At 42.7% G+C, this 20,883-nt stretch overlaps 1 protein-coding gene across 2 annotated transcripts in view; it reads left to right on the top strand.

The window, feature by feature from the left end:
• Positions 1 to 20,883, top strand: part of LOC135513176 (low-density lipoprotein receptor-related protein 8-like) — a 350,237-nt gene that overhangs the window by 229,762 nt on the left and 99,592 nt on the right. For both annotated transcript variants that reach the window (XM_064935966.1, XM_064935965.1), the window contains exons 5-8: positions 2,220 to 2,594; positions 6,177 to 6,299; positions 13,117 to 13,239; positions 17,217 to 17,336. In XM_064935966.1, coding sequence (XP_064792038.1) covers positions 2,220 to 2,594; positions 6,177 to 6,299; positions 13,117 to 13,239; positions 17,217 to 17,336 — 741 coding nt within the window. The remainder of the gene's footprint in view (positions 1 to 2,219; positions 2,595 to 6,176; positions 6,300 to 13,116; positions 13,240 to 17,216; positions 17,337 to 20,883) is intronic.

Genomic DNA, 20,883 nt, shown 5'->3' with positions numbered 1-20,883 from the left:
TGGTGTCCCACTGACTCCCCCCAATGGGAGTCAGGAAGGTCAGACCAAGGATCAGACTGGTGTCCCACTGACTCCCCCCAATGGGAGTCAGGATGGTCAGACCAAGGATCAGACTGGTGTCCCACTGACTCCCCCCAATGGGAGTCAGGAAGGTCAGACCAAGGATTATTTAGCTATTTAATCTGGAAGGTTCCTAGAGCAACACAACCGACATGAACATGTTGGTGAGAATGTCACCTTTCCTTCGAGAGGTTATGTTAGTGTGTAGCCAAACTGTTCAGACGCTACAGACAGAAGTGGCCAGATCGGCGGTACCAACTTCAGACGAGCCCCGTGACTCTTACGTTGGTACGAGTCTCGTCTTTACCTAGTAGTTTTGTAGGCCAAACCGTTTGGACTTACAGACATTTCCGTGAGAGAACCGTTTTTTTGGGGATGTCTCATGGTCTGACTAACACATCTGTAGCACAGCCATCTTCCACTGCAGATGAGGAAGGACAACATGGGTTGAGATGCAGCCCATGTAGAAGAACAGATACTGTATGTCTAGCTTAAACAGACATGGGGATTTCTGGGGATTTTTGTATTATGCTAATTGGATTTTTGCGGGTGCCCCGACATGCACTCTAGGGGTTAAGTTGCTTGATGGAGGATTTATCTATGAGAAATATATCAGAAAGCCACATGCTACTCTAAAGCCAGCATACCGTATAACATGATACTCAATATAAGAGATGTGTTCATATCATTCTTCTTAGAACACAAGTAGCATCAGTGTTTGCTTTTTCATGAATTTCTCTGTAAATTCAAACATTCAACCACTGTTGACTGGCACCAAAGTATTTGAACCTGAATTAAACTCTCTCCTTACTCAACTGTCAGTCAATGAACATGCAGACAGAGAGAGGGGTTGGGGGTTGACCTGAGAAACACCTGATCATGTATTTTCCTACTGTTTATTTGTTGACTTTAATTTAATCACTCTGATAGGACTGGAGATGATTAGTATGCATCCCCCAAATTAGCAGAACAGTGGCGCAGTGTGTGTGGTGTTGTGAGGAGACATTGAAGTGGAGGGCTACACACACACACACACACACACACACACACACACACACACACACACACACACACACACACACACACACACACACACACACACAGGGAAGTGAAGTGCTACTGAAAGACAAGTGTGCCCTTTCCACACAACACATAAATTATAGGGAGTCAGTCCAGTGTGGAGATGTGATAATGTCACTGTTGGGAATGAGTGGAGTATTTCACAGTGGGTCTTACACTCCACAGAGCCTGGGTAGGTGAAAAGGCTAAAGTGGCATTTATCATCTGCTGTGAACACTACACAGTTGGCAGGAGTGTGTTTTTGAATGTACTACAGTATGATGTAAGTATGAGAGGAAGGATGTCAGTTGAGAGTGTGTGTGTGTGTGTGTGTGTGTGTGTGTGTGTGTGTGTGTGTGTGTGTGTGTGTGTGTTTGTCCGTGTCTTTGTGAGTTTAAATGATCCTGTGAATTCCCTGTCTGCAGTGTGTCTTTACAGTATTATAGCAATCCTCTACATAAAAAGGCCATAAAACTCAATACTTCCACAGTTGACCCTATTAAGGCAGGGCCAGCCGCTTATCACTGCATACTAACAGTCATTTAGCCTGGCTGCCGCTACACAGAGCCAGGGCCAGGACTGGGGCTATTTGGGCAGCCAGGAAATCAATGAGGTTAGAGGGAGAAACAGAGAGGTTATAGAGGAGCCTGTCTCAGAGCAGCTCTCTCAATCTCAGACACATATAGTACAGAAGCCAAGTGTTTTTATCATGGCTGTGGCTCTGGGCCCTGGAGGCGCCATGGCTGGATGTGTAGTTCAGAGCAGGGCCAGGCGCCATGGCTGGATGTGTAGTTCAGAGCAGGGCCAGGCGCCATGGCTGGATGTGTAGTTCAGAGCAGGGCCAGGCGCCATGGCTGGATTTGTAGTTCAGAGCAGGGCCAGGCGCCATGGATGGATGTGTAGTTCAGAGCAGGGCCAGGCGCCACCCTTTTTAGCGCCCATTCTCATTCTGTCACGCAATCTTTTAGACGTTCCTGTTTTTTACTCTTCTGTTTCGTCTGTGATCTCTTACATGACAGCTCATGGTTTCTCTTCATCACTCTCTGATGTTGAGACCTCTAACAGATCTCTCTCTCTGCGTGTCTTTCTTCCCTCTACAGACGCCAAGGCCTGCCCCGCCAAGGAGTTCCAGTGCCATAACAGGAAATGTGTGGCTCCCATCTTTGTGTGCGACGGCGACGACGACTGCGGGGATTGGAGTGATGAGGAGAAGTGTTCCACTTCCCGCTGTGGCTCCCAGGAGTTCCGCTGTAACGACTCGGAGTGCATCCCAGCTCTGTGGAGCTGCGATGGAGACCCTGACTGCAGGGATAAGTCTGACGAGTCTATGGAGCGCTGTAGTCGCCGGACAGAGCCCCAGAAGCCCCGGTGCTCGGCGGGGGAGTTCCAGTGTGGAAGTGGAGAGTGTGTCCACCTCAACTGGAAGTGTGACGGAGAAGCCGACTGCAAGGACAAATCTGACGAGGCTGACTGCGGTAAGTCACCTACTGAATCTGGGCTTGGGTCACCTGAGGATGCACGCAGGATGTGGTACTACATCTACAGTGCATTCAGAAAGTATTCAGACCCCTTGACTTTTTCCACATTTTGTTACATTACAGCCTTATTCTAAAATTGATTGAATTGTTTTTTCCCACTCATCAATCTATGCACAATACCCCATAATGACAACTCAAAAATAGATTTTTAGAATTTTTTGCAAATGTATAAAAAAAAAACTACGGAAATATCACATTTACAAAAGTATTCAGACCCTTTACTCAGCTTTGTTGAAGCACCTTTGGCAGTGATTACAGCCTCAAGTCGTCTTGGGTATGACACTACAAGCTTGGCACACCTGTGTTTGGAGAGTTTATCCCATTCTCTGCAAATCCTCTCAAGCTCTGGAAGGTTGGATGGGGAGCGTCGCTGCACAGCTATTTTCAAGTCTCTGCAGAGATGTTTTGATCGGGTTCAAGTCCGGACACTGGCTGGGCCACTCAAGGACATTCAGAGACTTGCCCCGAAGCCACTCCTGCATTGTCTTGGCTGTGTGCTTAGGGTCGTTGTCCTGTTGGAAAGTGAACCTTTGCCCCAGTCTGAGGTCCTGAGCGCTCTGGAGCAGGTTTTCATCAAAGGTCTGTCTGTACTTTGCTCCGTTCATCTTTCCCTCGATCCTGAATGGTCTACCAGTCCCTGCCACTGAAAAACATCCCCACAGCATAATGCCACCACCACCATGCTTCACCGTAGGGATGGTACCAGGTTTCTTCCAGACGTGACGCTTGGCATTCAGGCCAAAGAGTTCAATCTTGGTTTCATCAGACCAGACAATCTTGCTTGTCATGGTCTGAGTCCTTTAGGTGCCTTTTGGTAAACTTCAGAAGGCTGTCATGTACCTTTTACTGAGGAGTGGCTTCCGTCTGGCCACTCTAGAGTGGCCATCAGGTTCTTGGTCACCTCCCTGACCAAGGCCCTTCTCCCCCGATTGCTCAGTTTGGCCGGGCGGCCAGCTCTAGGAAGAGTCTTGGTGGTTACAAACATCTTCCATTTTAGAATGATGAAGTCCACTCTGTTCTTAGGGACCTTCAATGCTGCAGAAATGTTTTGGTACCCTTCCCCAGATCGGTGCCTCGACACAATCCTGTCCCGGAGCTCTACGGACAATTCCTTCGACCTCATGGCTTGATTTTTGCTCTGACTTGCACTGTCAACGATGGGACCTTATATAGATACACTACCGTTCAAAAGTTTGGGGTCACTTGTCCTTGTTTTTGAAAGAAAATCACATTTTTTTACCATTAAAATAACATCAAATTGATCAAAAATGCAGTGTAGACATTGTTAATGTTGTAAATGACTATTGTAACTGGAACCGGCAGATTTTTAATGGAATATCTACATAGGCGTACAGAGGCCCATTATCAGCAACCACCACTCCTGTGTTCCAATGGCACGTGATGTTAGCTAGTCCAAGTTTATCATTTTAAAAGGCCAATTGATCATTAGAAACCCCTTTTTGCAATTATGTTAGCACAGCTGAAAACTGTTGTCCTGAAAGAAGCAATACAACTGGCCTTCTTTAGACTAGTTGAGTATCTGGAGCATCAGCATTTGTGGGTTTGATTACAGGCTCAAAATGGCCAGAAAACGAGTACTTTCTTCTGAAACTCGTCAGTCTATTCTTGTTCTGAGAAATGAAGGCTATTCTAATGCTAGTAATTGCCAAGAAACTGAAGATCTCAACTAGCAGCTTCTTTAAATAGTACCCGCAAACACCAGTCTCAATGTCAACAGTGAAGAGGTGACTCCAGGATAATGGCCTTCTAAGCAGAGTTCCTCTGTCCAGTGTCTGTGTTCCTTTGCCCATCTTAATCTTTTCTTTTTATTGGCCCGTCTGAGATATGGCTTTTTCTTTCCAACTCTGCCTAGAAGGCCAGCATCCCAGAGACGCCTCTTCACTGTTGACTTTGAGACGGGTGTTTTGCTGGTACTATTTAATGAAGCTGCCAGTTGAGGACTTGTGAGGTGATGTAGATATTCCATTAAAAATCTGCCGTTTTCAGCTACAAGTCATTTACAACATTAACCATGTCTACACTGTATTTCTGATAAATTTGATGTTATTTTAATGAACAAAACATTTGCTTTTCTTTCACAAACAAGGACATTTCTAAGTGACCCCAAACTTTTTAATGGTAGTATAGGTGTGTGCCTTTCCAAATTACCACAGGTGGACTCCAATCAAGTTGTTGAAACATCTCAAGGATGATCAATGGAAACAGGATGCACCTGAGCTCAATTTCGAGTCTCATAGCAACGGGTCTGAATACTTATGTAAATAAGGTGTTTCTGCAAACCTGCTTTCAGTTTGCCATTGTGGTGTATTGTGTGTAGATTGATGAGGGGAAAATATGTCATACATTTTTAGAAAAAGGCTGTAACGTAACAAAATGTGAAAAAGTGAAGGGGTCTGAATACTTTGTAATGCACTGTGTACGTATATAGTCTATATGGACAGGTAGTGGAGTCTTCTGCGTGTGTAGGGTTATAGTAAGCTTAGAATGACTAAATAGCTTTAAATCATTATCTATGTACAATTAATGTATGTGGATAGATTTGTGAGTGTACAGGCATTTGTGTATGTGTGTTCTAGCGTCTTTGTCTGTATGTGTGTGCCTGCGTGTCGGTTTGTGCATGGATGATACAGTATGCTATCAAACCCCTCCTGAGACCTCTGTGTTGGCGCCCGTTTATAAGATGCTCCATGCTGGAATCACCACGGCAATCAGTGATGTTGGTTGCCATGCAACAGTGTGATGATTGGAACAGTGGAGAGCCCTTGAGAGGTAGCGAGGGTCCTCATAACCTGGCCCTCTCTCCCTGAGTAACACACTATTCTCAACCCTGGAGACCACTCAGTAATGACAAACACTGATCACAAAGACAGGGAGGAAGTCAGAGTAGATTCATGCAGGGGTTTCAGACTTGTTAGAGGGTTTGTACGTTAAAATATGATTCCTACCATTACCAGGGAACAGTGGGTTAACTGCTTTGTTCCGGGGCAGAACTAGAGATTTTTACCTTGTCAGCTCGGGGATTCAATCCAGCAACCTTTCAGTTACTGGCCCAACGCTCTAACCACTAGGCTACCCTGCCACCCCATATGACTGCCATTTTCTCCTATTCTGGAACATTGAGGGTTTATCATATAGCCTGTCTAGTAATTTAATAGGATCTCTATGGTAAACACCTCCCAGCTTCTCATTTCCACAGGATTTCTCTGGAGCAGAGGGGAGTTAGGGGAGAAGGGGGAACGGAGGGTGATTACTGTTGAATTGGAATGCACTCTGTGTTTGCCTAACCCAAGATAAAACACACACATCTTTTCACAGGGTTCATTTTCTTTCTGACAGGATACCAGGTTGGGGTTGAATCACTAGAGAGATACATAGAGAGTTGGATGATGAGCAGTTGAATTAACATCATATTTGTGGCTCTCTCTTGCGGTCTCTTGATTTCGACTCCCTCACACACACTCTCTCTCTCTCTCTCTCTGTGTGTGTTCTCCTCCACAGCTCTGCTGACCTGCCGTCCAGATGAGTTCCAGTGTGGTGATGGGTCCTGTATCCATGGAACCAAGCAGTGCAACAGGGTGCACGACTGTCCTGACTTCAGTGATGAGGCAGGCTGTATCAACGGTGGGTTGACCCTGCCTTCTCTTCTGTTCTTTATCTCCTGGATACTGCATTATGTCCTGTTCTTTATCTCCTGGATACTGCATTATGTCATGTACTTTATCTCCTGGATACTACATTATGTCCTGTTCTTTATCTCCTGGATACTGCATTATGTCCTGTTCTTTATCTCCTGGATACTGCATTATGTCCTGTTCTTTATCTCCTGGATACTGCATTATGTCCTGTTCTTTATCTCCTGGATACTGCATTATGTCCTGTTCTTTATCTCCTGGATACTGCATTATGTCATGTTCTTTATCTCCTGGATACTACATTATGTCTTGTTCTTTATCTCCTGGATACTACATTATGTCATGTTCTTTATCTCCTGGATGCTACATTATGTCTTGTTCTTTATCTCCTGGATACTGCATTATGTCCTGTTCTTTATCTCCTGGATACTACATTATGTCCTGTTCTTTATCTCCTGTATACTGTATTATGTCCTGTTCTTTATCTCCTGGATACTGCATTATGTCATGTTCTTTATCTCCTGGATACTACATTATGTCTTGTTCTTTATCTCCTGGATACTACATTATGTCATGTTCTTTATCTCCTGGATGCTACATTATGTCTTGTTCTTTATCTCCTGGATACTGCATTATGTCCTGTTCTTTATCTCCTGGATACTGCATTATGTCATGTTCTTTATCTCCTGGATACTGCATTATGTCCTGTTCTTTATCTCCTGGATACTGCATTATGTCCTGTTCTTTATCTCCTGTATACTGCATTATGTCCTGTTCTTTATCTCCTGGATCCTGCATTATGTCCTGTTCTTTATCTCCTGGATCCTGCATTATGTCCTGTTCTTTATCTCCTGGATCCTGCATTATGTCCTGTTCTTTATCTCCTGGATCCTGCATTATGTCCTGTTCTTTATCTCCTGGATCCTGCATTATGTCCTGTTCTTTATCTCCTGGATCCTGCATTATGTCCTGTTCTTTATCTCCTGTATACTGCATTATGTCCTGTTCTTTATCTCCTGGATACTGCATTATGTCCTGTTCTTTATCTCCTGGATACTGCATTATGTCCTGTTCTTTATCTCCTGGATCCTGCATTATGTCCTGTTCTTTATCTCCTGGATACTGCATTATGTCCTGTTCTTTATCTCCTGGATACTGCATTATGTCCTGTTCTTTATCTCCTGGATACTGCATTATGTCCTGTTCTTTATCTCCTGGATACTGCATTATGTCCTGTTCTTTATCTCCTGTATACTACATTATGTCCTGTTCTTTATCTCCTGGATACTACATTATGTCCTGTTCTTTATCTCCTGGATACTGCATTATGTCTTGTTCTTTATCTCCTGGATACTGCATTATGTCCTGTTCTTTATCTCCTGGATACTGCATTATGTCCTGTTCTTTATCTCCTGGATACTGCATTATGTCCTGTTCTTTATCTCCTGTATACTGCATTATGTCTTGTTCTTTATCTCCTGGATACTGCATTATGTCTTGTTCTTTATCTCCTGGATACTGCATTATGTCCTGTTCTTTATCTCCTGTATACTGCATTATGTCTTGTTCTTTATCTCCTGGATACTGCATTATGTCCTGTTCTTTATCTCCTGGATACTGCATTATGTCCTGTTCTTTATCTCCTGGATACTGCATTATGTCCTGTTCTTTATCTCCTGGATACTGCATTATGTCATGTACTTTATCTCCTGGATACTGCATTATGTCCTGTTCTTTATCTCCTGGATACTGCATTATGTCCTGTTCTTTATCTCCTGGATACTGCATTATGTCAATATAGTTGACATATGTTCCAATAATCTAAAATAGTTTTTTTCCACCATATTGCTTTACTCACTGGGTTTTCACACAAAGAGAAGGCATTTATGGGTACATTGGGACACACTACTGCCGTAGATGAGAATGTCCCTTTCTTTCTTCATATCCTTACTACATTCTCCTCTCCAGCTCTGTGGGCATTTCTGAGAATAATGTTGAAGCAGAACTGTTTCTGTATATCTATGGTACAGTAACTCTAGATGTTATTGCTATGTGTCTATGGTAACACGTTCATATTTGGCAGCTCCGGTCTTTGTCTTGTCTATCTATGCCAGAGTGAACTGAAGGTCAAACTAATGCTGACTGGACTTTATTTAGGACCCGTATTTGTGAGATGTGGTCCGTGATCAACCTGGAATCCATAACACACTGCTTGTGTGTACTAGCCTGACAGGAGTATAGTGTTGTAACTCCAGCATGCAGACAGACAGTAGTATAGTGGTGTAAATCCAGCCATGCAGACAGACACAGAGAGAGTAGCTGTGTATAAAGTTCCATGGCTGTAGAGTCCTGGAAGACAGTCAGGGGCTCACATTACAGAGGGGTGTAGTAGTAGTATTTATTACAGTACAGTGTAGTATCAGGATGTATTACAGTACAGTGTAGTATCAGGATGTATTACAGTACAGTGTAGTAGTAGGATGTATTACAGTACAGTGTAGTAGTAGTATGTATTACAGTACAGTGTAGTATCAGGATGTATTACAGTACAGTGTAGTAGTAGTATGTATTACAGTACAGTGTAGTATCAGGATGTATTACAGTACAGTGTAGTATCAGGATGTATTACAGTACAGTGTAGTAGTAGGATGTATTACAGTACAGTGTAGTAGTAGTATGTATTACAGTACAGTGTAGTAGTAGTATGTATTACAGTACAGTGTAGTATCAGGATGTATTACAGTACAGTGTAGTAGTAGTATGTATTACAGTACAGTGTAGTAGTAGTATGTATTACAATACAGTGTAGTAGTAGTATGTATTACAGTACAGTGTAGTATCAGGATGTATTACAGTACAGTGTAGTATCAGGATGTATTACAGTACAGTGTAGTAGTAGTATGTATTACAGTACAGTGTAGTAGTAGGATGTATTACAGTACAGTGTAGTAGTAGGATGTATTACAGTACAGTGTAGTATCAGGATGTATTACAGTACAGTGTAGTAGTAGTATGTATTACAGTACAGTGTAGTAGTAGTATGTATTACAGTACAGTGTAGTAGTAGGATGTATTACAGTACAGTGTAGTATCAGGATGTATTACAGTACAGTGTAGTAGTAGTATGTATTACAGTACAGTGTAGTAGTAGGATGTATTACAGTACAGTGTAGTAGTAGTATGTATTACAGTACAGTGTAGTATCAGTATGTATTACAGTACAGTGTAGTATCAGGATGTATTACAGTACAGTGTAGTATCAGGATGTATTACAGTACAGTGTAGTATCAGGATGTATTACAGTACAGTGTAGTAGTAGGATGTATTACAGTACAGTGTAGTATCAGGATGTATTACAGTACAGTGTAGTAGTAGTATGTATTACAGTACAGTGTAGTATCAGTATGTATTACAGTACAGTGTAGTATCAGGATGTATTACAGTACAGTGTAGTATCAGGATGTATTACAGTACAGTGTAGTAGTAGTATGTATTACAGTACAGTGTAGTAGTAGGATGTATTACAGTACAGTGTAGTATCAGGATGTATTACAGTACAGTGTAGTAGTAGGATGTATTACAGTACAGTGTAGTATCAGGATGTATTACAGTACAGTGTAGTAGTAGTATGTATTACAGTACAGTGTAGTATCAGGATGTATTACAGTACAGTGCAGTAGTAGGATGTATTACAGTACAGTGTAGTATCAGTATGTATTACAGTACAGTGTAGTATCAGGATGTATTACAGTACAGTGTAGTAGTAGGATGTATTACAGTACAGTGTAGTAGTAGGATGTATTACAGTACAGTGTAGGATGTATTACAGTACAGTGTAGTAGTAGGATGTATTACAGTACAGTGTAGTATCAGGTTGTATTACAGTACAGTGTAGTAGTAGGATGTATTACAGTACAGTGTAGTGGGATGTATTACCATACAGTGTAGTATCAGGATGTATTACAGCACAGTGTAGTATCAGGGTGTATTACAGTACAGTGTAGTATCAGGATGTATTACAGTACAGTGTAGTGTCAGTATGTATTACAGTACAGTGTAGTATCAGGATGTATTACATTACAGTGTAGTAGTAGGATGTATTACAGTACAGTGTAGGATGTATTACAGTACAGTGTAGTAGTAGGATGTATTACAGTGCAGTGTAGTAGTAGGATGTATTACAGTACAGTGTAGTATCAGGATGTATTACAGTACAGTGTAGTAGTAGTATGTATTACAGTACAGTGTAGTATCAGGATGTATTACAGTACAGTGTAGTATCAGGATGTATTACAGTACAGTGTAGTATCAGGATGTATTACAGTACAGTGCAGTAGTAGGATGTATTACAGTACAGTGTAGTATCAGTATGTATTACAGTACAGTGTAGTATCAGGATGTATTACAGTACAGTGTAGTATCAGGATGTATTACAGTACAGTGTAGTAGTAGGATGTATTACAGTACAGTGTAGGATGTATTACAGTACAGTGTAGTAGTAGTATGTATTACAGTACAGTGTAGTAGTAGGATGTATTACAGTACAGTGTAGTATCAGGATGTATTACAGTACAGTGTAGTAGTAGGATGTATTACAGTACAGTGTAGTAGTAGGATGTATTACAGTACAGTGTAGTATCAGGATGTATTACAGTACAGTGTAGTAGTAGTATGTATTACAGTACAGTGTAGTAGTAGTATGTATTACAGTACAGTGTAGTAGTAGGATGTATTACAGTACAGTGTAGTATCAGGATGTATTACAGTACAGTGTAGTATCAGTATGTATTACAGTACAGTGTAGTAGTAGGATGTATTACAGTACAGTGTAGTAGTAGTATGTATTACAGTACAGTGTAGTAGTAGGATGTATTACAGTACAGTGTAGTATCAGGATGTATTACAGTACAGTGTAGTATCAGGATGTATTACAGTACAGTGTAGTATCAGGATGTATTACAGTACAGTGTAGTATCAGGATGTATTACAGTACAGTGTAGTATCAGGATGTATTACAGTACAGTGTAGTATCAGGATGTATTACAGTACAGTGTAGTATCAGGATGTATTACAGTACAGTGTAGTATCAGGATGTATTACAGTACAGTGTAGTAGTAGTATGTATTACAGTACAGTGTAGTATCAGTATGTATTACAGTACAGTGTAGTATCAGGATGTATTACAGTACAGTGTAGTATCAGGATGTATTACAGTACAGTGTAGTAGTAGTATGTATTACAGTACAGTAGTAGTAGGATGTATTACAGTACAGTAGTAGTAGGATGTATTACAGTACAGTGTAGTATCAGGATGTATTACAGTACAGTGTAGTATCAGGATGTATTACAGTACAGTGTAGTAGTAGTATGTATTACAGTACAGTGTAGTATCAGGATGTATTACAGTACAGTGCAGTAGTAGGATGTATTACAGTACAGTGTAGTATCAGTATGTATTACAGTACAGTGTAGTAGTAGGATGTATTACAGTACAGTGTAGGATGTATTACAGTACAGTGTAGTAGTAGTATGTATTACAGTACAGTGTAGTAGTAGGATGTATTACAGTACAGTGTAGTATCAGGTTGTATTACAGTACAGTGTAGTAGTAGGATGTATTACAGTACAGTGTAGTAGTAGGATGTATTACAGTACAGTGTAGTATCAGGTTGTATTACAGTACAGTTTAGTAGTAGGATGTATTACATTACAGTGTAGTAGTGGGATGTATTACAGTACAGTGTAGTAGTAGGATGTATTACAGTACAGTGTAGGATGTATTACAGTACAGTGTAGTAGTAGGATGTATTACAGTACAGTGTAGTAGTAGGATGTATTACAGTACAGTGTAGTATCAGGATGTATTACAGTACAGTGTAGTAGTAGTATGTATTACAGTACAGTGTAGTATCAGGATGTATTACAGTACAGTGTAGTATCAGGATGTATTACAGTACAGTGTAGTAGTAGTATGTATTACAGTACAGTGTAGTATCAGGATGTATTACAGCACATTGTAGTATCAGGATGTATTACAGTACAGTGTAGTATCAGGATGTATTACAGTACAGTGTAGTAGTAGGATGTATTACAGTACAGTGTAGTATCAGGATGTATTACAGTACAGTGCAGTAGTAGGATGTATTACAGTACAGTGTAGTATCAGTATGTATTACAGTACAGTGTAGTATCAGGATGTATTACAGTACAGTGTAGTAGTAGGATGTATTACAGTACAGTGTAGTATCAGGATGTATTACAGTACAGTGTAGTATCAGGATGTATTACAGTACAGTGCAGTAGTAGGATGTATTACAGTACAGTGTAGTATCAGTATGTATTACAGTACAGTGTAGTATCAGGATGTATTACAGTACAGTGTAGTAGTAGGATGTATTACAGTACAGTGTAGTAGTAGGATGTATTACAGTACAGTGTAGGATGTATTACAGTACAGTGTAGTAGTAGTATGTATTACAGTACAGTGTAGTAGTAGGATGTATTACAGTACAGTGTAGTATCAGGATGTATTACAGTACAGTGTAGTAGTAGGATGTATTACAGTACAGTGTAGTAGGATGTATTACAGTACAGTGTAGTATCAGGATGTATTACAGTACATTCCACCCAACGTTGTATGATTGTTACTTATTGCCCACAAGCTGATTACACTGGACGGAGGTGTCTGGGAACCAACTTATTTGATGCTGGTCAGAGGGATCAGAGTAGTGGTGACGTGCATTGGAAATCAAACACTTGTTGCAAGGTAATGATCATTGTATTTTTCTACCCTCTCTCTTTCTCAGTCACTAAGTGTGATGGCCCCAGGAAGTTCATGTGTAAGAATGGACAGTGTATCAACAGCAGCAAGGTGTGTGATGCCGTCAAAGACTGCAAGGACTGGTCAGATGAACCTATGAAGGAGTGTGGTGAGCTACACACACACACACACACACACACACACACACATGCATAAACAAACTCATACACACACACTGTACACTAATAAATGTACACACGCACACACTTATTAGCATCCACTTAACATGCAGATGGCCACTGTGCTAGTAATCAGAGCTTAATTTCATCAAGGGAGAGTACATCAGGACAACTCTCAGCTCGCTCTCTCTCCCATCAAAGTCCAACTCTTCCCTCGAGTGTTCATGGCTAGGAAACGTGTTCTGACTACACTACCCATAAGACACCATATAGATTAGCTCCCTACCATAGAGAATTGCAATTTAGAGCTCTTTAGTCATGGACCTCACAGTGGAATGCTCCGGAACCTCAAGCTCTGTGTTTCTGATTGGTCAACCGTGTGTCAACATTCAGATCAGCTCCAGCACTATCTTTTGTAATCATGAAATAGCAGGATTTGGTATGCTGGACATTAACATCTGAGACATTACATCTTTGCTGTACATGTTATGCTTATAGGCAGCCATATTACATGTCTTATGTACTCGTGAAACCATGTGAGTGAACATGTAATGTTGGTTAATATGGAAGATAGGACATCTTCATAAATGATCATTATTTATCTTACCATACATGTAGCATGTTGATTCCCACAAGTCATTTCACAACACTAAATGTTTTATTGTGTTTACCATGGGTGCAATATCACTCACTAACCGTTAAATGACTCACTAAACGTTAAATGACTCACTTACCGTTAAATGACTCACTAACCGTTAAATGACTCACTAACCATTAAATGACTCACTAACCGTTAAATGACTCACTACCAGTTAAATGACTCACTACCAGTTAAATGACTCACTAACAGTTAAATCACTCACTAACAGTTAAATCACTCACTAACAGTTAAATGACTCACTAACCGTTAAATGACTAACTGATTGGCTCTCACCATTTTCCTTTGTGCATACATGCATCTGTGTGTGTTTCTGTCTGTGTCTGTAATTATACTGCAGCATTCTCTGCAACAGGTACAGATTTACTCAGTCTATTCTCATCAACACTGAGGTCTGCAGTTTTACCTCGATAATCAGATGATCTCTCATGGAGGGAGGGAGGGAGGGAGGGAGGGAGGGAGGGAGGGAGGGAGGGAGGGAGGGAGGGAGGGAGGGAGGGAAAGGTAGAGAGAGAGAGGTAGAGAGAGAGAGGTAGAGAGAGGGAGGGAGGTAGGTGAGTAACTCAGGAACTTCCCCTCTGATCTGTCCATATGGCTGTTAACTTTTCTATCTCTCTCTCTTCCTCTATACTCCTCTTTCTCTGCATCTTTGTGTCCTCCTCTGTGTCCTCCTCTGTTCTACTCTGTGTCCTCTTCTGTTTCCTCCTCTATACTCCTCTGTGTCCTCCTCTGTGTCCTCTTTGTCTTCCTCTATACTCCTCTGTGTCCTCATCTTGGTCCTCATCTTGGTCCTCTGTGTCCTCCTCTTTCTTCCTCTGTGTCCTCTTCTGTGTCTTCCTCTATACTCCTCTGTGTCCTCTTGGACCTCCTCTGTGTCCTCCTCTTGGTCCTCCTCTGTGTCCTCCTCTTCCCCTCTCCTTGCCTATATGTCTGCATCTCTGTGTTTTTCTCCTCAATCCCCATTTTTACTGTTTCTCCCTCACTCTCACTATGCACCCTTTTCTCCCCTTATCCCTCCCTCCATCCATCCATCCCTCCTCCTCCCCATATCCCTCTCCTTTCTCCCCTTATCCCTCCCTCCATCCATCCATGCCTCCTCCTCCCCATATCCCTCTCCTTTCTCCCCTTATCCCTCCCTCCATCCATCCATCCCTCCTCCTCCCCATATCCCTCTCCTTTCTCCCCTTATCCCTCCTCCATCCATCCATCCATCCCTCCTCCTCCCCATATCCCTCTCCTTTCTCCCCTTATCCCTCCCTCCATCCATCCATGCCTCCTCCTCCCCATATCCCTCTCTTTTCTCCCCTTATCCCTCCCTCCATCCATCCATGCCTCCTCCTCCCCATATCCCTCTCCTTTCTCCCCTTATCCCTCCCTCCATCCATCCATGCCTCCTCCTCCCCATATCCCTCTCCTTTCTCCCCTTATCCCTCCATCCATCCATGCCTCCTCCTCCCCATATCCCTCTCCTTTCTCCCCTTATCCCTCCCTCCATCCATCCATCCCTCCTCCTCCCCATATCCCTCTCCTTTCTCCCCTTATCCCTCCCTCCATCCATCCATGCCTCCTCCTCCCCATATCCCTCTCCTTTCTCCCCTTATCCCTCCCTCCATTCATCCATCCCTCCTCCTCCCCATATCCCTCTCCTTTCTCCCCTTATCCCTTCCTCCATCCATCCATCCCTCCTCGTCCCCATATCCCTCTCCTTTCTCCCCTTACCCCTCCCTCCATCAAATCCATGCCTCCTCCCCATATTCCTCTCCATTTTCCCCTTTCTCCCCTTACCCCTGGGGAGGAGGAGGGATGGATGGAGGGAGGGAGGGATATGGGGATGGATGGATGGAGGGAGGGGTAAGGGGAGAAAGGAGAGGGATATGGGGAGGAGGAGGGATGGATGGAGGGAGGGATAAGGGGAGAAAGGAGAGGGATATGGGGAGGAGGAGGGATGGATGGAGGGAGGGGTAAGGGGAGAAAGGAGAGGGATATGGGGAGGAGGAGGGATGGATGGAGGGAGGGGTAAGGGGAGAAAGGAGAGGGATATGGGGAGGAGGCATGGAGGGATGGATGGAGGGAGGGGTAAGGGGAGAAAGGAGAGGGATATGGGGAGGAGGCATGGAGGGATGGATGGAGGGAGGGGTAAGGGGAGAAAGGAGAGGGATATGGGGAGGAGGCATGGAGGGATGGATGGAGGGAGGGATAAGGGGAGAAAGGAGAGGGATATGGGGAGGAGGAGGGATGGATGGAGGAGGGAGGGATATGGGGAGGAGAGATGGATGGGTGGAGGGAGGGAGGGAGGGAGGGAGGGGTAAGGGGAGAAAGGAGAGGGATATGGGGAGGAGGCATGGATGGAGGGAGGGAGGGAGGGGTAAGGGGAGAAAGGAGAGGGATATGGGGAGGAGGCGTGGATGGAGGGAGGGAGGGGTAAGGGGGAAAAGGAGAGGGATATGGGGAGGAGGCATGGATGGAGGGAGGGAGGGGTAAGGGGAGAAAGGAGAGGGATATGGGGAGGAGGCGTGGATGGAGGGAGGGAGGAGTAAGGGGGAAAAGGATGGATGGATGGAGGGGTAAGGGGAGAAAGGAGAGGGACATGGGAGGAGGAGGGATGGATGGAGGGAGGGGTAAGTGGAGAAAGGAGAGGGATATGGGGAGGAGGCATGGATGGATGGAGGGATGGGTAAGGGGAGAAAGGAGAGGGATATGGGGAGGAGGAGGGATGGATGGAGGGAGGGGTAAGGGGAGAAAGGAGAGGGATATGGGGAGGAGGCATGGATGGATGGAGGGAGGGGTAAGGGGAGAAAGGAGAGGGGTATGGGGAGGAGGGAGGGAGGGAGGGATAGGGGAGAAAGGAGAGTAGGATATGGTGAGGAGGAGGGGTGGATGGAGGAAGGGAGGGATATGGGGAGGGGGGATGGATGGGAGGGGGGAGGGATAATGGGAGAAAGGAGAAGGATATGGGGAGGAGGGATGGATGGAGGGAGGGAGGGATAAGGGGAGAAAGGAGAGGGATGTGGGGAGGAGGGATAGATGGATGGAGGGACAAGGGAAGGAGAACTGCTCCTCTGAGGAAATCAGATTAGACAGGGGGACCTGACGAATAGCTGCCCCCTCTTGAGCCCCAGTGCATTCTGGACTGGTTCCAGGTGTCTGATAGCTACATATTCCCCTAGAGTCTCCCCAGGTACACACACACACCAATATATTGGTTGTTTTATTGATGTTTAACTCCCTTCCCTCCCTCTATTCCTCCTTTCATCCCTCTCTCTCCCCCTCTCTATCTCTCTCTCTCTCTCTCTCCCTCTCTCTCTCTAGGTGTGAATGAGTGTGCAGACAAAAATGGAGGCTGCTCTCACATCTGCAGAGACAGGAGGATTGGCTATGCATGTGACTGCCCCTCTGGATACCAACTAATGGACAAGAAGACCTGTGAAGGTAGAGTACCAAACAACCTGTCCCTCTCATACAAGACCTGTGAAGGTAGAGTACCAGACAACATGTGCCTCTCAGACAAGACCTGTGAAGGTAGAGTACCAGACAACCTGTCCCTCTCAGACAAGACCTGTGAAGGTAGAGTACCAGACAACCTGTCCCTCTCAGACAAGTCCTGTGAAGGTAGAGTACCAGACAACCTGTCCCTCTCAGACAAGACCTGTGAAGGTAGAGTACCAGACAACATGCCCCTCTCATACAAGATCTGTGAAGGTACAAGGCCAGACAACCTGTCCCTCTCAGACAAGACCTGTGAAGGTACAGGACCCAATCTAAAACCTTACTTCAACACAACATAATGGCTCTCATTCCCGTTCAGGGTTTCCGTTAGCCAGTAATAGCCAGCTTTTGGCCGATATATTTTTTTTGAAAAGCCTGATGAATAAAATTGACACCAAATGTCCAGGAGAAGAAACAAACCCATGGTGAAAAAATATATTACAGCCTCTTCATTGATGACAATACCAGTCTATGGAAATACATTACAGCCTCTTCATTGATGACAATACCAGTCTATGGAAATACATTACAGCCTCTTCACTGATGACAATACCAGTCTATGGAAATATATTACAGCCTCTTCACTGATGACAATACCAGTCTATGGAAATATATTACAGCCTCTTCACTGATGACAATACCAGTCTATGGAAATATATTACAGCCTCTTCACTGATGACAATACCAGTCTATGGAAATATATTACAGCCTCTTCATTGATGACAATACCAGTCTATGGAAATATATTACAGCCTCTTCATTGATGACAATACCAGTCTATGGAAATATATTACAGCCTCTTCATTGATGACAATACCAGTCTATGGAAATACATTACAGCCTCGTCACTGATGACAATACCAGTCTATGGAAATACATTACAGCCTCTTCACTGATGACAATACCAGTCTATGGAAATACATTACAGCCTCTTCATTGATGACAATACCAGTCTATGGAAATACATTACAGCCTCTTCACTGATGACAATACCAGTCTATGGAAATATATTACAGCCTCTTCATTGATGACAATACCAGTCTATGGAAATACATTACAGCCTCTTCACTGATGACAATACCAGTCTATGGAAATATATTACAGCCTCTTCATTGATGACAATACCAGTCTATGGAAATATATTACAGCCTCTTCACTGATGACAATACCAGTCTATGGAAATATATTACAGCCTCTTCATTGATGACAATACCAGTCTATGGAAATATATTACAGCCTCTTCATTGATGACAATACCAGTCTATGGAAATACATTACAGCCTCTTCACTGATGACAATACCAGTCTATGGAAATACATTACAGCCTCTTCACTGATGACAATACCAGTCTATGGAAATATATTACAGCCTCTTCACTGATGACAATACCAGTCTATGGAAATATATTACAGCCTCTTCATTGATGACAATACCAGTCTATGGAAATATATTACAGCCTCGTCACTGATGACAATACCAGTCTATGGAAATATATTACAGCCTCTTCACTGATGACAATACCAGTCTATGGAAATACATTACAGCCTCTTCACTGATGACAATACCAGTCTATGGAAATACATTACAGCCTCTTCACTGATGACAATACCAGTCTATGGAAATACATTACAGCCTCTTCACTGATGACAATACCAGTCTATGGAAATATATTACAGCCTCTTCATTGATGACAATACCAGTCTATGGAAATATATTACAGCCTCTTCATTGATGACAATACCAGTCTATGGAAATATATTACAGCCTCTTCACTGATGACAATACCAGTCTATGGAAATACATTACAGCCTCTTCACTGATGACAATACCAGTCTATGGAAATACATTACAGCCTCTTCATTGATGACAATACCAGTCTATGGAAATACATTACAGCCTCTTCACTGATGACAATACCAGTCTATGGAAATACATTACAGCCTCTTCACTGATGACAATACCAGTCTATGGAAATACATTACAGCCTCTTCACTGATGACAATACCAGTCTATGGAAATATATTACAGCCTCTTCACTGATGACAATACCAGTCTATGGAAATACATTACAGCCTCTTCACTGATGACAATACCAGTCTATGGAAATACATTACAGCCTCTTCACTGATGACAATACCAGTCTATGGAAATATATTACAGCCTCTTCACTGATGACAATACCAGTCTATGGAAATACATTACAGCCTCTTCATTGATGACAATACCAGTCTATGGAAATATATTACAGCCTCTTCACTGATGACAATACCAGTCTATGGAAATACATTACAGCCTCTTCATTGATGACAATACCAGTCTATGGAAATATATTACAGCCTCTTCATTGATGACAATACCAGTCTATGGAAATACATTACAGCCTCTTCATTGATGACAATACCAGTCTATGGAAATATATTACAGCCTCTTCACTGATGACAATACCAGTCTATGGAAATATATTACAGCCTCTTCACTGATGACAATACCAGTCTATGGAAATACATTACAGCCTCTTCACTGATGACAATACCAGTCTATGGAAATATATTACAGCCTCTTCACTGATGACAATACCAGTCTATGGAAATACATTACAGCCTCTTCATTGATGACAATACCAGTCTATGGAAATATATTACAGCCTCTTCATTGATGACAATACCAGTCTATGGAAATATATTTGACTGGTCATGCTTATCGGTCTTTAGGTTAATTTGCGTAATTGAATGGAATTGGATTGGCGCGTGTGTACAATATATTGGTAATATCTTATCACATGCATGCAGAGCCTTTGAGTGGAAAATCTGTCCGCCAACGCGAGAGCTGCTCAAACAGCAAATGCAAAGGCAACGGAAAGCAGGCTTCATCAGCACGTCACACACCAATTTGCAATGAGCTAGAAGCAGTATGCATTTTGAAAATATATACTTCATTGTTTGAAACCTGAGGCATGTCTTACCTTGCTTCAAAGCAGCCTAGCCAAAATCAGTCCATATCTGTGGAGGCATTTCTTTTCTATAAACTTCCTTTCGTTGTCCTGTAGCCAAAGGCACAATCCTAGTCATATTAGCAACCCTTGTTAGTAGTTAGATCTCCCTTATTTCAAAATGTATAATTGATATTTTAATCTCTGTCCCATGAAACCACTTGATTGTGCAGTGCACTTTTGTCAACAGTGTTTTCCCGCTGATTGCATTATGGAAGGAACATTCTTGCCTCCTCACTATTGTAAAGTGGCTGTTCCACTGGATGTCAGAAGGTGAATTCACCAATTTGTAAGTCGCTCTGGATAAGAGCGTCTGCTAAATGACTTAAATGTAAATGTAATGTAATGCCTTGTGTGCATTGTTCGCTTATAATGTATATAATAATAGTTTATCAACATTTTAAGCTAAACTGTCTTATCTGTTGCATCTTATCGTGTGTTATTTATCCTAGGCCTACTGGTTGTATGAATTTGGAATCTATCGTCCACAAACTGTCCCAG

Source organism: Oncorhynchus masou, chromosome 24 (assembly GCF_036934945.1).
Source record: "Oncorhynchus masou masou isolate Uvic2021 chromosome 24, UVic_Omas_1.1, whole genome shotgun sequence".
NCBI classification, from domain to species: Eukaryota; Metazoa; Chordata; class Actinopteri; order Salmoniformes; family Salmonidae; genus Oncorhynchus; species Oncorhynchus masou.
The sequence above is the reverse complement of the archived record's forward strand: the minus strand, read 5'-3'. Positions and strand labels throughout refer to the sequence as shown.